This window comes from Podarcis muralis, chromosome 2 (genome assembly GCF_964188315.1).
Source record: "Podarcis muralis chromosome 2, rPodMur119.hap1.1, whole genome shotgun sequence".
Classification (NCBI taxonomy): domain Eukaryota; kingdom Metazoa; phylum Chordata; class Lepidosauria; order Squamata; family Lacertidae; genus Podarcis; species Podarcis muralis.
In genome coordinates this window covers 80,897,535-80,914,450 of record NC_135656.1, presented here as the reverse complement: position 1 = coordinate 80,914,450, position 16,916 = coordinate 80,897,535, and the positions used below count along the sequence as shown (strand labels likewise).

Sequence of the window (16,916 nt, the reverse complement as noted above, 5' to 3'; positions counted from 1 at the left end):
AACGGCAAAATCTTGTTGATCTAAATAAGCAGTTAAGGCATAATGAATCTTGTAGCCAAGATTGTGGAATGTGTTTCACAGCATTTTGCTATTAAAATTTAAGCAAACGTTGAGAAATATGTCTATTCCAACATGTTTCATTTTAAATGCCAGTGACATTTTATCTTCTTAACTTAGAAAGCATATCATGAATATAAAATCTAGGGACTAGAACGGGGATGGAGGTGGGGGGGGAGAGATCTTCAGATTTATAAAGCTATCTTGATAGTTGGCTTCTGGTGATGATGTTACATTGCAAACCTCTGAACCATGTTACAAAGATGAGAAAAGGCCAGGAGATTCCATGTTCCCTCAATGCATCTTGTCCCTTCTGAAGGCAAATTTCACTATCCTATTGCAACTACACACATCATTATGGGCACAGCTATTAACTGTAAAGCTAAATCAAGGCCAGCCAATGTGATGCACTCTAGGTGATGTTGGACTCCCATCAACCCATAGGTAATGGTCAGGAATGATGGGAGTTGTAGTTCAGTACCATTTGGAGGGCAGTTATCCCTGGGATTAAAAATAAAATCTGCATAACCAAGGTTTGGACAGATTAACCTTCTAGTTCTTTGTTGGTTGGCATCTGTCTGTCTCATGAGACAAGGGAGGAGTACGCCATTGCAGTCAAGCTGTTGGAAGGTTGCAGCTCCTGCTGTAGCTGTAGAGACTGATGAGGAAGAGACATGTTTTGTTGTAGGTGGGGAAGAAGGTGTCCAGTTGTGTTGCTGCAGATGCACCATGGTGTTTCTTCTCTCTGCACTCCTCCCAGTGGTCATTCCTCCTCTGGTCACTGCTATGGATACACTACCTGAGTAGCTTTTCAAACTGTTTCTCAAAATTCAAACTCACAAAGCAGTGTCCAAACCCTAGAAACTGTTGATGAAAACTCAAGGGAATAGCAAAGGCATCCCAGCGTGGACCCTTTGACTACACCAAAGTCCTGTGCACCATGGCATCTGCCTTGGCATTGCCACACCATTCAATCTCCAGCAGCGTTACAATTCTGGAAAGGCAGCAGGAAGACTGGTGGCTTGGTGCATGAGATATAACATCATTTGTAGCTACAAGTAGTCCCTGTGCCTTTCATGAGCGGAGGGAAGGAATGTGACGCAAAATTTCGGAACTGAAAACATAAGCAGACTTAAACTTTTGAATATTTCCAATGGGGAGCAATAAACTTCCCTAATTAAAGATGGGAACAGTCTAACTCTCACCCACCTTAACCTTAAACTTCTGAAACTGAAACCATGAATTAGACTGTACCGAAACGCACCTATGGGACAAATTTAAAAAGTGTTCCTTTAACATTAATAGGAGATGGGAAAACTTTTTAGCCTCTTCAGCATGAACATTTCCCCAGTAGTACTTCTTTGGATTTTAAATTTTTAAGCTTGCAATAAGCCTTTCCCCATTATATTTATATGCTAACATGATGTTAATTAGACAGTGGCATGCAATAGAATAATCAACCAATTAATTTTCAAAAAAAACACTGTGGGAAAACTTTGATTACAATCTGAAACAAACAGTGTACGATCAAAGAAAAACCACTACAAAAGTTGGCAAATAAATATTCACCAATGTAAACAGAATTTCACTGTGTGTACTCAGGAAATAAGCAAATTTATTTATTTATCTATTCCCCATCTACTATCCAAAGACCCTGGGACGGCTGACAGGATATCTTAAACACAACAAAATGGACAAGAGTTCTTCTTCTTCTTTTTTGGCAATCACTCATAGCCGAGTAAGATTGTCTTCCATAAACACGGTTTTAACAATGAGTCCGTAAGTGACTGGGGAGGCCAATTCTGGACCCACACATCCTTCAACAGTGGGGACATTGCTTCCTGGGTGGGAGTTGATCATGGTGTGGATTTGCCAAGCGTGCCTTCCTTTTAGCACATTTCTCCCTTGCGTTCTGAGTTCGAGTACCTTCAAAGTCCATGACACCTTTTATAAAGGCTGTTCTCCAACTGGAGTGCTCACAGGCCAGTGTTTCCCAGTTGTTGGTGTTTATACTACATTTTTAAAAATTTGCCTTGAAACAGTCTTTACACCTCTTTTGCTGACCACCAGCATTATGCATTTTGCTGCTGAGATTGCTCAAGGACACGAACACCAGGATTTCTGGGGCTATATCCAAAGTTGCAGCTCTGAAGGCACAACAGACTTCTATCTTTGCCATAGAACTTCCTTTTTTCCCCTGTACCCTCCACCCCACCCCATCCCTGCCCCTCAAAATCAGCATCAGATTGGGGAACCCTTGGAGCAGATTTTGGCAACCTGCATGGGAGGAGAGGAAAACAGAAGTTCTACAGCATGAGTGGAACTCTGTTCACACAGCACTGGATACAACACCTGTACTTTGATGCAACTTTGTAGTTTCCCAGGGTTTCTGGATCACAATTCTCAAGAACCTGGCACACGTTTCTGATGCTGCCTGCTAAAGGCCCCAGCAGCAGTCCCTATCATTGCCACAGAAAGCTAATTTTCAACAGAAAGGGAACATATTTTATTAAGTAGAAGCAGGGAGAGTTGGTGTTGTCGTTTCAAATATGAGGCTCAAATTTTGAGTAATTTGGGTTTGGCCTATAATTAACTCTTGACTTCCAAACTGGGGAATTTCTTTTTCAAAATTTTCCAATTCCAATTGTATTGCTAGCAGATACCTATTCATAACTGGGTTCCTGTTCTCAACTTGGCTCCAATAATTTGGAAGCCTGAAAACCCAGCCATATATATGTTTACTCAAAAGTAAGAGTATAAGTCTCTTCTTCAGTTAAGTTGATGCAATAAGATTCCAGTTTGCTCCAGTCAGTTAAAGGAAAGTCTGGTAGCTGGCTGCAGGAAAAACTGGAGAAATTACCTCCGCTTCCCATTCATGGAAGACTTCTGTGAGTAAAGAGACACAACTGGATATGACCCTGTGCTGGTGAAATAAAATTCAGCAGAAGGTTCACATTGCTGCAGAGAGAGGGAGGAACAACTTTTGTTATACTCTGAAATTTGATTGTATATTGCTATCCACCTTGGGACGCTACCAAAAGATGGGATACATTCTTTTTAATAAAAAAAATAAGGTAAAACAAAGATATGAGGGCTGGGCACAACAAATTAGGAAAATGCTTTTATCGTGCCATAAATTGACTGGGCAATAGGAACACAAATGAGATAGCTGAACATTCCGTGTCATTATACCAGTTCAGCCAACCAGCATCATAGATCTCACTGCCACAGCTATAGTTGCAATATATATAGGGGTTGATTCCTAATTTCATTTATTATGTATCTATCACTGAGATGCTCTGTCAACTTAATTTCATCTGGAAGTATTTAGAATAATGTGTGTGAGAGAGAGCTTCATGTATAAAGCAAGAATGCAAATTGCGATACTGTTGCCGTAAATGTGGAGTTGCATTAAATCAGATAGTCATATAATTCCTAAGAGGTAGGAAATTGTAATATGGAGTTTCTCAGACATGAAAACCTCTTGGCCCAACTAAACACGTATTAAACCAGGCAATTGCACATGTTTGTAATTTTGCAGGAAAAGTACAGACAATGATAAAATACTGTCTGCACTATTTCCCACTTTGAAAAGAAAAAAAAAAGGAATGTTTTACAAATTGATACACTGAAAGGCAAGACCAGCTTAATAACAAAACTATAATATAAACCAGACTGGTACTATGTAAGAGAAGAAATGTATGTTTTTACTGTTTAGCTCAAGGAGATGCAAATCCAGATTCCCGCATTATACTTAAGATGATTGCAAATTTCACCATACACTGAACTTTAGTTTTGAGTGAATATGGCAAGGTCGACCCACATGACCACTTTAGAGGTAGATGTTTAACCACAGAATTGCTTTTCCCATAAATGTTTACATATCAAGGTAAGAGTTCTTATGGATATGCCCCCACATTGCAAGACCACAAGCTACTAGATCCTAAGATCATGTCAGCTGGGATCTAAGGGGTGGTTGCGTACAGCTGCACTGCAGTGCTTCTGAGCCCCAGCTCTTCTTGAAACTTGGAGGAGCTGGGGGATGAAGGGGGCAGAGATAAAACTCTCACACACATACACATTTGAATCCCATGTTTGTTAAGTTTTACAGCCATGGCAATTTGCCATATCACCAAAGAAGGGCACTTTGACATGACCACATGGAAATTGATAGGAATATCCACTTGTGGCAACTCTTCTACATTAAAATTGAAATTTGAATCTGCCGTCCGTCTAGAGGGTAGTTCACATGGTTCCACAGTGTGTAGTTTCAGGCTTGTGTGAGCCCCAACCTCACACTGCACATGGAGTATCACTAGGTGGCCTATCCCCATAGAAAGGCATAATCCATTGTGTGCCCCCCCACACTGTGTGTTTTTTGGTTTGCAGTGGCTTGCACATATGGGACACAGAAGTATATGTGTACACCCAGTGCTTTTCCCCCTAGAAAAGTAGGTTCTGGTACTCACAATGAAGTCGTTACAGTATGGCCACACTTTTTAACAAAACAAGAAACAAAAAAGGGTGCCAGTACAGCGTACCCTTGAGTTCCCCCTCCCCCCCAAAAAAAGCACTGTGTGCACCCCACTTTGCAAAGGGTGTTCTATACACAATAAAAAGTAAGACATCACAAGCCTCCTCCAGCAACATATTGGGAAATTCAATGAACCAGCCCAAGCACATTTATGGGAACCCTTTCAAATGGGACTGAGAAGCCAGCATAATAGAAATGCAAAACAAATTGACTGCATCAAATTATGGTACTTAATTTCAACTGGAAACTCAGTTGGTACTACATAGTTGCATATATTGCACACACACAAAAAGCATACACTATTCAAAGCCAGTGTTTTATAATTATAACAGGAACAGAACATCTTAATAAAACATTTTGGAACTAGGTGGCCCGCTTCCTCCCCATAAATTTATTCTAGTGCATGCTGTTCATGTAAACATATCAAATACTTCAACATCACCCTGTCATATCTGACACTAACCTTGCCACTTAACTCAATTCATTAAAACACTTCATTTGATTCAGATGTTTCTCAAAACTCTCTTTGTCTATAAACTGACAAATGAACAGTCTCAACTAAAGTAGATACAATTTAAACTTTTTGTAAAAAAAAAAAAAGCAACAACACAAATACTTACTGGAACAACTTTTTATTACAAAATGCCTGTAATTAAGATGGGTGGGGTGTATACAGAGTAGGAACTTATTGTTACATTGATCTGTGCAAGGAGCATAGAGAGAAATGTTGCATTGCAGGGCCAAATGAGATGTGATGTGGGAGATCCTAGACTGGATAGCCTAACATCCCCCCCGCCCCCACCTTTGGTTAAATACAGCTGTTGGCAGGCTATGGGTTATGGGTGGAAAACACTATTGAACCAGAACTATGATGCTGGAATTAATAAGGTGTGTGGGTGTATCTAAGCTTTTCCCAATTCTCTCAGAAAGTACTTTTAATTATGGGTGAGAAAAGTTGCCAGTCCTGTACATGTCTATTCTTCATGTGTAGTTAATAGGAGCAGATGAAGGGGAAAGTTTAAGTCAGAAGAACTGTGCAAGAGCCAGAGTTAAGCCCTCCTCTTGGTCCTCAGTGGTCCCAAGGTAAATCCTCACTCCACCCATGATTGCTAATCCCCCACCCACCCATTATCTAGAGAGTTTGCTCTCTTGAGGTTTGGCAATCCACTCTCAGCAGTAGGTAATTTTTTCCCAAGCAGCATGTTGATGCAGAATTTTACCCTCACCCTTATGAGTGGACAGTAAAATGAAGAGGATACCAATTAAGATGCTACAACTTAAATAGAATCACAACTTTCATCTGGCCACTGAAAAATAGCTCAGATAAAAATGTCTTGGAATTTTTGAAAATAGGACTAGCACCCCTTACTCATGGATGATAATGAGAAGCCAGGCATAGGGGTTTTTGCTTATGCTCATTGGGCGGCATCCAATGCTGCTGTGGACTGTCGGCAGCCCCACAACTGGGACTCCCTCTGGAGCAGAGTTAAGGGAGCTGCAGCGGAGAGGAGGAGACGGGGAAGGCCTACTGCATAACTAGAAGCCCACTGGTACAGCACGGAATGTTCTAGAATGATGAAGTAATAACATACAATTAAAGACTACCTCTTGGCTGAGCTCTCCTTGAACTCAAACCCAGATAATAGGCTTTCTAGAACCTTTAAAAAATGACATAAACATGTTCAAGGAGCAACACAGTCAGATGGGTGGGATATAAGCAAATAATAATAATAATAATAATAATAATAATAATTGACAGTCTAACTTTCAAGAGGCAAATTCTAATCTGGTTATAGCCAATATATTTCATTGGGACATTAAGGTGAAGGATGGGTAAATTTTATTATTATTATTATTATTATTATTATTATTATTATTATTATTATTAATACAGAGATATGTTGCACTATATTTTAATAAACTTGGATTATGAATTGCTAAAGACGTTTTGGAATTTCTGCTTTGTAGGTGTTATACCATGCTAAAATTTAACAGTCATCACCACTGCTCCTTTAGTCTTTCAAAACTATGTTAGGGCCCTGTTTATAGTATAGTATAATATGGTATAGTATGGTATGGTATGGTATGGTATGGTATGGTATGGTATAATATCTTTACCCTTTGGCAAACATCTTTGTATGGTTTCAGAACACAATATATTTCACCCCTCTTTTCATGCCAAAGAAGGCGGTAAAACTAGAAGATATTTTCCATCACAGGGCACATGTTTTTACAAGAGGATGCTTCTGCAATTAATCTTCAGACTATTCAATAGTATAATTACTGTGGCACCAAGTACTAATTAATAAGTATATAATGGAATAAAATGGCATTAAGCAAGCTGTCAGTTTACCATTGCTTAACACCAGTTGGCAAAAGCAGCACATTCAATCTGTCAAAAATAATTCAGATCAACACGCAAACTGTAAAGCTAAGAATATGGTCTACGTTTTTTTCTGTGGTATCTAAAAGAATGATTTAAAAAAAAAATCAGCCAAATCTTAAACATGTATATATATATATCTGTAACATCCGTAAAAGCAGAAAGAAGGAGACTGCATCACACGGTAAAACAACAACACCAGAAACAATACAGAATGAAGTATTAAGAAAGATACAAAATCATAGCGTTCTTAAAACTATACATGGACCTAAAGCGCAGGATTGTTTAAGAACAATTGTAAAATAAAGCCACAATATATCTAGATACATTTGTCATTACTACCCCCCTTACTCATATTAATGGCATAAATTACAGCACATTGCTTTCCATGGAAATTTGCCTAACTCTATACAGTTTGGGTAATGTGAGAGACCTCTGCCAGTCAGAGCAGGCAATACTGGACTACATGGGCAAACGGTCTGAGAAGGCAGCTGCCTGTGTTTCTTAGATGATCAGCAGAGCCTTCCCAGACAGTTCAGCTGAGGTAGCTATTTGACACTGCCAACCCATACTGGAACCAACAGAGACCAACAACACCTTGCAAGATCAAACTTGTTGCTGAAGGAGTAACAGCTTCATCTTGGGTTCAGTTCATACTGTAACCTTGCCACATGGGTGGCCATTTCAAACAGATATGTGTGGTGGGGGGCCATTTGTGTGAAGCGGCTTGGCTCCCCACATGCTTTGGGAGATTTCAACCACTTCACCACAAATCTCCACAATGCTTTTTCCAAAGACCATCTAGGGAAATGAAGCTAATGGCTCTTCTAGACTGCAGGAAAAAAGAATGAATTAATCAGGGATCTTTGTTTTGAGAGCCAAGAGTAGAGTCTGCAGCCCACTCTTGTTTAACCCTTTATTGGTCACATCTATTTGAGGTTCTTGTTGTCAGCGTCCCTTTCTGCTTGGAGTGCCTACTTACTTTTATGTAAGCTCAAGTTTAGCTCCTCTCTTTTTCCCTTTGTGCCCAAAGAAAGGAATCCGTGAGCTTGAACATTTGTATCAGATTCCAACAACAGATGTCAGTTCCACCCAACTTTAATGCACCATACAGTCACCTAGTTTGCTGAAAGCCTCAAAACCATTCCTAGTCTCATTAGCTGCAGTTACGAAGACATCGGCTAAAATGTTCCACGGCTGCCAAGTATTCCAGACCACTTCATGTGTATCTGATTGCCTGCACCACCCTTTACTTTGCTTACATTCTGATACTGAAAGCAATTATCTTCTGGCAGACTGGGTAAGTTCCTGGTAATATTGTTACAGCAATGAGCACAGTGAGGAGCTGTTTCTGGAAACACACAGTGAACAGATTAAGAAGAAAGCCTAAAAATTGGTGGATTTTATACCAAGTCCGTAGACTAAAACTGGTCCAATAATAGACGGGAATTTTATGAAAGAACCAACAATACTTATTATATTGCTATGGTTGTCCAATACAGATTCTATTTTAAGCAAGAAGTACACCCTGTATCATGGGACTTTTTTGTGTGGTCCTTGTATGGCACTAACAGAGCAACATTTCCAGCCACTTTATAAAATGTTGTATTTCCCCACATAAAAAGCCAGGAACCCATTGGCAGTGGGTTGCCTACTTCATCTGGAGAGATGAGCCAGCTTCCTTTGGCTTCCAGCAGATTGGCTCCATGGCAGGAGGAGGAGGAGCCAGCTACTGAAGCCTGCTCAACTCTGCACTCAGCCCCCTCAACACTGAAGAATTCCAGGGTTTCAGATGCTCCCCTGCCTTTGAAAGGAGGAATATGGAGCCCCTGAGGTTCATTCCTTGACCTAAAAGAGGCACACTTCAGTGATATCTCCACTGATCATATGCAGCCTCATCATACACCTGCCTGTTGTTTAAATGAGCAAAGGAACCATACATTGCATCCAATCAAACAATGGGATTTCATCAATTAGGAAATCATGGTAGTCATCTCATGCATGGCCTTTGCTGTTTCATACAATTTCCATTATTTCTTACCTCTTTGTTGGCTCTGTCTGCTTGAACTAATGTTCCATTCAAGCAAGGTTCTACGTAGTGCAGTTCTTCATTGTACTACAGACAGAGGGTGGGAGGAAAAGGTTGGACATTTAATACAAGCCTTTGAAAGATCTAAGTTAATGAAAGCAAACAATGGAGAAGATTTATCTGGACACAAAACCAACATAAAATGCAATGGTTTCCTTTCAAACATGTAAGCTTTGTCTTTGCCTTATAGACTTTGTTTTCAAAAAGGATGGATCAGAAACTACCCCATCATGTATATTTGAATGTGCAACTCATGTCAGGCCCTGGCTGAAATGTGGATGATACTAGTTCTCTGCATCATGTGAGCAAACTCTTAACAAATATTTAAATCAGGGCTCTGCCCATTGGTTTCTATTGTAGCTTTGCTTTTGTGAGTAGAGTTTATATTCACAGAAAAGGGTGGTCCTGCCTCCCCCGTTGCTCTACAGCCTGCTGTCCCCTCTTGAAAATCTGCACCTGTGAGCTGATTAACCCTAAGGAATGGTGCGAGACGCAAGTGCAGGGAATATCAGGTGGAGAAGTTGGCAGAGTAGTTTGTGGTATTTCATGCATTGTGACTTGCTGTTGTTTTTATTGATTAGAGTTTAGTAATTCTTCATTGTAATGATAAGCGTAAACTGTTTAATTATTATTTGCTGATATTTAATTTTACTGTTTACTGTTAGATTCCAATGGATTGTTTAATATTGCTTTATTTGATATAAGTTGTTTATTTCAAAGTTATTGTGACTTTTTGTATTGGATCAGATTGTTATTACTAATGTCTGCCTTTTTATTACTTTAAAAAATATTTTTAATTCAATTTTTTCTTGGTGTACAAATGCATGTTTATGTGAGGACCTGATTCTTTTCTCTTTTTTCAGGTTGTAAAGTCTTTACTACAGATCAGTTACATTTGTTACATTTGAACCAGACAGAGGGCCTTCTCGGTAGTGGCGCCTGCCCTGTGGAATGCCCTCCCTTCAGATGTGAAGGAAATAAGCAGCTATCTTATCTTTAAAAAACATCTGAAGGCAGCCGGGTTTAGGGAAGTTTTGAATATTTAATGCTGTATTGTTTTTAACACTCGATTGGGAGCCGCCCAGAGTGGCTGGGGAAACTCAGCCAGATGGGCGGGGTATAAATAATAAATTATTATTCTTATTATTCTTATTGTTATATTGTTATGAGACATTAATGGTGAGTACAGTATAAGGTCAGGGAAGAAAATTGAGTGAGTGTTGGAAGCCACCCAGAGTGGCTGCAGCAACCCAGCCAGTTGGCAGGGGTATAAATTTAAAATCACAACAACAACTATTAAATTCTGCATTTCGTGAATGGAGGAGCAAGGTAGGATCCAAGCGGGGGAGGTGGTGTATAAAAATTATCAATTAATCCTAAAGAATTTATGTGTCTCTCCACTCCCCTGATAACTTAATTTACATGGTAGCTGTGAGGACCTGGTTATTTTCCCACTCTGCACAGACACTGAGAGACAACAGAATCAAAACCAGTAGGTGAAACTACCAGACATTTAGCCTAATTATCACATGGGAATGAAGACAGCGTTGCAAGAATTCATCTGCAGGGGGGAGCATGGTTAGTGAATTGCCTGAGAGCATCCTTGGTTTATTGTGCTGTGCCTTCTCCTCAATTAAGCTAAGCACTCACTGGTTGCAATCTGCTCCATCTTGGACATCTGCCTCCATCACTCATATGGACAGTTCAATGCTCTCTGATAATCCTTAATTAATTACCCTGGCACACAGGCAAGGGTGTTTAATCTGGACCATGTCAACCATTACTGAATACTAATCTCCTATTAATAAAACAATCTGAATTCAGATGCTCATCCCTTTGGTGCAGTCGTGTTTGGCGGCCACTTTCTGCACAACCCCATTTACTGAAATTGGGGATATTCTAATTTGTTTTAAAAATACACATAGGTATTTTTTAAATTTTAAACATATCCTGTTTGCAAAATATATTTCTTATATATCTTATGGTAGATTGGTTTGTGGACATCTTAGGATTCTGGAAGTTTCTGAACCCAGTTAACATCCACACATCATTGTTCTCTATGTCTCTTTCATAAAAAGGACCTCTATATTGAAACACCTTGTGAAGACCATCATCTCTTTTAAATAAAAAATATAGATCAAAGAGGAGTTCACTCAACTGAACTTGGGGAGATTGTTCTTTTCAGGGGCCACCCAGAAAATAAAACTTTCCAAACTGCTCTTCAAACTCAGCAAAGTTCAAAAAGCAGTTTGGGGATTTATATATTTTAAGGGGGAATTAGAATGCACACAGCAGCTGCATTTGCCCTTCCTACATCAATTCCCCATACTGCTTTTTGGGAGTGTAAATAGCAGTCTGTGGATTCTGTGGAGGTAGCTTGTGTGTGAAAAATAAACTTTACGAAACAAAGCAAACGAATTCCAAAGAATATTGGCAAAGGGTCCTTTGAACCACAGTTTAAGCCAGTTTCATATTCTACCCTTTAATGACTGCATTATTTTTCACTCCAGTCTTTACCATTCATCCCTTATTTTTAAAAATAAAATAATATTGCTGCAATTGTTAGCCTCTTTCACCCATAGTACATTTTTTAAAACCCTGCAAGGATATTCTCTTCAGTGCATACTTAACAAAAAAAAAAAAGTATATCCCACTATTCAACATACAAGCTTCCAATGGGGCTAAATAAGGGACCACCAAATTTAAAGCTCAATAAAGAGCTTTGCTGTGTGACTAATATCCAGAATTCATGGCCGATGAAATTCCTGTGCTGTACAGTATTAGTCTGACCAGCCCACATTCTTTTTGCCTTAGTAACAGGATGTTTCACTACAAACATCTTTATGACACAGCATATTTCATTTATTTATTTTGCCACCAACTTCTGTAAATCACAGCATCTCATGGTTTTTTGGCCCTTTCCCTCTCATTTCTTTCATACTTCACATCCAAGACCTCTGGCTTCTGCTCCTCTGCTGTCACCCCTGTGTTTCACCACACTCTGCTTCTGATCTGATAACTCCTCCATTCCCCTTTATTTGTCCCCCTTTTCTCATGCAGTGGTCAAGCCACAATAAGAGTTAAAATTGTGCACATTGTGATAAAAACACAAGGCTTGGTTATACAAAGAATATATATTTTTCAGACAATTCCCTTGTTCAGAGATGACAATGTCTCCACATAGCACCTCCAGTTTAAAAGATTTCCGGAAGGAAATATGTCTGCCCAAGTCTCGGGCAATTGGCTTACATAGCATGGGACAAGGTATGGGGCAATTAATTTATGGGAAGCTTATATGTAGTCTGTTTTCAATGCTACACAGGAAGCAGTCTTTAACACTGATGCATTTAGCTTAGTATAGTCTACATCAGCCGTCCACAACCTGGTGTCCTCCTCAATATGTTGTTGGACTAAAATGCTTGTTGGTCTTGCTGGCTGGGGCTGATGGGAATTCTAGTCCAAAACATCTGGAATCAGGTTGGGAAAGACTGGTCTTCACTGATAGCTGTTTTCCAGAGTTTCAGGCAGAAGTCTTATTACCCAGTCCTAGCTGAAGCTACCAAGGATTACACCTGAGACCTTCTGCTTGTTAGCCATAACCTTTATCAATGAACTACAGCACATTCCCAGTAGTTCATTTCCTATGACTATCCTTCTGCTCTGAAACAGGAAGGCAATTTGCAATCATCTCCTCCTTTCTGGGCACCTTCCACATAGTTTTTCTAGTTAGTACAGGACTATCCTGCATATATTAAAATGAGCAACTGTGATGGATCTCTAAGGTCAACCATATTGTCCTTCCTCCTCAAAATGATAAGACAATAATGCTGAAGTAATATTTTGAGGAAGTAATATTTTTCTCCTGCCATAAAGTTGCTATGATACTGCTGAAAATCTTTAATTGAATTAAAATTTCCATCCCAGCCAGGGTGTTGTTAATTTAATGGCAAACTCATATTTCTATAAAAGCATTGTCCCCAGGTTTCAGCCCCAAACAGAATTAGCACTATGCTTTTTATGATAATATTGTTAATTTAACGCTTGACTTAGTATTTTACTTCAAAGCAGACTGGGAGAAAATGTCTATTTTTCTTACTACAGACATCTCTGTTCATGCACTGATGATCTGACCTTATATCTTAACTTAGGCCACACAAAATCAAGTGCATTGTTTAACAGTTCTTTTTGTAATTCAATCATCTAGTCCATCAATTTTAGATAGATTTTGCAATAACTTACCCGTGAAAGCGACAATGATTTTTTTGGTACATTATCTTTTTATGTTTATACTCTGGAAAGGTCTGCATTGGACATTTGTGTGCCATTTATTCATGGGTATATTTAGAAACATAAATTATCAGAGGATGAAATGAAGCCAATACATATCTGGAAAATAACCCATTTATCTGTATCACTGAACTATTTTTCAGTATTCAATTACAATAATTTTAAGAGTTGATTAAATTTTTAATTATGATCATGTGTACTCGCATTGCTGATAATGAGAACTATAGACATAATTCTATGCATGGATGATTGAAAAGATAACCTAAACTATTGCTATGCAAGACAGAGAGATTTTGAGGGGGGAAACAGTTTCCCAAATTTATTATATAATGTGCTTGAAGACAGAAGGGATTTCAGAAAGTGAAAGCAGGCTGAGCATTTCTGAAAATCACACCTAAGGGGCCTCCATTGTACAAGGGGGATTTCAAGTGATAAAGAAGTAGCAGAGAGTCATTAAGGATCCAACGCCGAGGGCCTTCTGGCGGTTCCCTCACTGCGAGGTTACAGGGAACCAGACAGAGGGCCTTCTCGGTAGTGGCGCCCGCCCTGTGGAATGCCCTCCCTTCATATGTGAAGGAAATAAGCAGCTATTCTATCTTTAAAATACATCTGAAGGCAGCCCTGTTTAGGAAAGTTTTTAATATTTAATGCTGTATTGTTTTTAACACTCGATTGGGAGCCGCCAAGAGTGGCTGGGGAAACTCAGCCAGATGGGTGGGGTATAAATAATAAATTATTATTATTATATTACTTTTCTGAGGGGGCCTGTATCTCAATGTTTTGCATACAGAGGGAACCAGATTTAAACCCTAGGTTCTCAATGCAGGGCTAGGAAAGACTCCTGTCCAAAACCCTGGAAAGTCACTGTTGGTTAAGGTAGACAATACTAAGTTTTTTATGTATTTTATTTATTTAATATATTTGTTGGTTGCTTTTCTTACCATGTAACTCAAAAGCAGCTTACATTAAGGGCCTGTTCTCAAGCAGCTGATTTTGGGTGTTATGAAAAAAGGGGCAGCAATTTGTTATTTAATTTATTCTTGCTGTATTTTTTTACAGGCGGGGAAAGTTTGCATGGGGTTTTCAGCCTCAATACGTTTGCCAAAATAAGTTTGTCGGCCTTGGGAGCAAAGGCTGTGGTTGGGAAGGGCGCCATTTTTCTACTCTGAGACAGAAAAATGCTTTAGGCCTGTCTTGAGCTTACCCATCCATGCCCTCCCAACAACCACAGCTGGGAAACACAGGAGAACACCCATTTCCTGGTTATATTTTCTGCCTTTCTTGAATAAGCAACAACTGGAGCAATGTTTTCTCACAGTATGTTTTAAAGCTTCTCTTGGACAACAGAATGATCTATTGCATCAAAGCAGGTAGCAAGAAGATGGGAGAAAAATAAGGTTTATTGCATCACATTACTTGAAAATAGGGGTGTAAATGACAGAGTAGGGCAGGAACTCCATTTCCCATCTGCCCCAGCCAGCACAACCAATGTTGAGGGATGATGGAAGTTGAAATCCAAAGCAAATGGCCAAAGTTTCCTCACAGGAGTAGGAACACAGAGCAAAAATCATGCAGTTTCAACCAACTGACTCTTGCTCTCTAAATACAACAACCCAATAGTAAATATTGATGGTGGTAGGGTTTATAGATAAGGAAAGTATTTTCTTAAAATACACTAATTTGTATTTTTTTAAAAAACATACAGAATATAACTACTTATTAACCTCATGATTAACCACCAAATGCACCTATTTAAATATTTTGATAATTAGGTTGACACATTAGTCTCTGAAACTTATTTACTGGAGTTTTTGTTGGGCAATAAACCATTGCTGATAGAGAATGCAATTAGGCTTTCCTATTATTTGAGCTTCTAGTGATATTAATGTAGTGAGCAATTACAGATTAATAATAAATAAAAATACAGATTAATAATATTATTAATAATAACAAACCTTTCCTGATAGAGAATGCAATTACACTTTGCTATTTTGTAAGCTTCTGGTAATAATAATGTAGTGAGTAATTGCCGATTAATAAGATAGAGACTATTTCCTAACATTGTTATCTCTTAAATATACAGTATGTTTGGAGTCTAGGTGCCGTTATACCATTTGATATTAATGCGCGTAGCTGAACACAAGTTTGACACACATGAAACACCAATGGGTATCCACATTCAGTTCAATGGATAGGTAAAGGTAAAGGGACCCCTGACCATTAGGTCCAGTTGTGACCGACTCTGGGGTTGCGGTGCTCATCTCGCTTTATTGGCCGAGGGAGCCGGCATACAGCTTCCGTGTCATGTGGCCAGCATGACTAAGCCGCTTCTGGCGAACCAGAGCAGCGCACAGAAACGCCGTTTATCTTCCCGCCAGAGTGGTATCTATTTATCTACTTGCACTTTGACATGCTTTCAAACTGCTAGGCTGGCAGGAGCAGGGACTGAGCAACGGGAGCTCACCCCGTCACGGGGATTCAAACTGCCAACCTTCTGGTCAGCAAGTCCTAGGCTCTGTGGTTTAACCCACAGCGCCACCCGCGTCCCCATTCAATGGATAGCACAGTTCTTAATACTCTTGCATTTATGTTTCCCAAAACTAAAATAGAAAACCAAACTTCTGCAACCTGCAGATAGGTTGGAATGGCAGAGCATGTTGCTCTGAAGACAGAATCACAGAACTGTAGAGTTGGAAAGGACTCTGAAGGCCATATTGTCCAACCCCCTGCAATGCAGGAATCTCAACTAAAGTATCCATGACAAATGGCCATCCAACCTCTGCTTTAAAACTTTCACAACCTCACAAGGGAGTCCAATAGAATGTTGAATGGTTCTTACTAAAGGAGAATTATTTGGGTCCTAACTACAGTGGTACAGCCCAGATCTAACTTTGCCGTATCTGTGAAAAGTGTGTGTAAACAAATGAGTTTTCCAGGCAGACTTGGGCTCTGGCACGTCTCTATTTCTAGAGATTTGGTATTATCCATGATCTTACACACTGTCTTCATCTCTTGTCCTTTGAATCCCTGTGTAGACTCCATATCAAGGGGGAGGGGAAATAGGGGGAAATAATTAAGCAGAAAGTTAGACATACTCACAGCAATTATGTTAAAAAAATCATCATCTCCCAGAGTATCCAAAATGGACGACACAGTCTGCTTTGCAATTGTCAGGCGGAGTCCTTTCATGCTGCCACTGACATCCACTAAAATGACTACATCTTTGGGAGAAGTGGCTGCCTGGATATACCTGGATAAACAGGGGAAGGAGGGCAGTATAAATTGAACTTACGAGATTGTAGCTCCTGACCCCCCTGAAAGTTTTAGTGGACAGCTGTGACCTACCATTTTCGATTTCTGCAATCAAATGCAATGACTCCATTTTCGTCTGGCTCCCATTTAATTCCTGGAGAGAGAAGAAACAGTGCAGTATAGCAAAAACAATTTTTTATGTTTCAAAGTTTGAAAGAGAAGTCTGGTATTCTTATTCACTGTCCAGACTGGCAAAATGCTTTTTCTTTGTTGGGGTGGGGAATGATAATTGAAATAGCTACATTGCAGAATTC

General features: G+C 39.5%; 1 protein-coding gene across 5 annotated transcripts in view; it reads right to left on the bottom strand.

Moving 5' to 3' along the window:
• Positions 1-16,916, bottom strand: part of CACNA2D3 (calcium voltage-gated channel auxiliary subunit alpha2delta 3) — a 487,740-nt gene that overhangs the window by 249,120 nt on the left and 221,704 nt on the right. For all 5 annotated transcript variants that reach the window (XR_013391978.1, XM_028719075.2, XM_028719076.2 and 2 more), the window contains exons 7-9: positions 16,696-16,756; positions 16,450-16,600; positions 9,016-9,090 (exon numbers count right to left, since the gene is read on the bottom strand). Coding sequence is in view for 4 of the 5 variants with exons in the window: in XM_028719075.2 (XP_028574908.1) it covers positions 9,016-9,090; positions 16,450-16,600; positions 16,696-16,756 (287 nt within the window). In the remaining variant the exon portion in view is untranslated. The remainder of the gene's footprint in view (positions 1-9,015; positions 9,091-16,449; positions 16,601-16,695; positions 16,757-16,916) is intronic.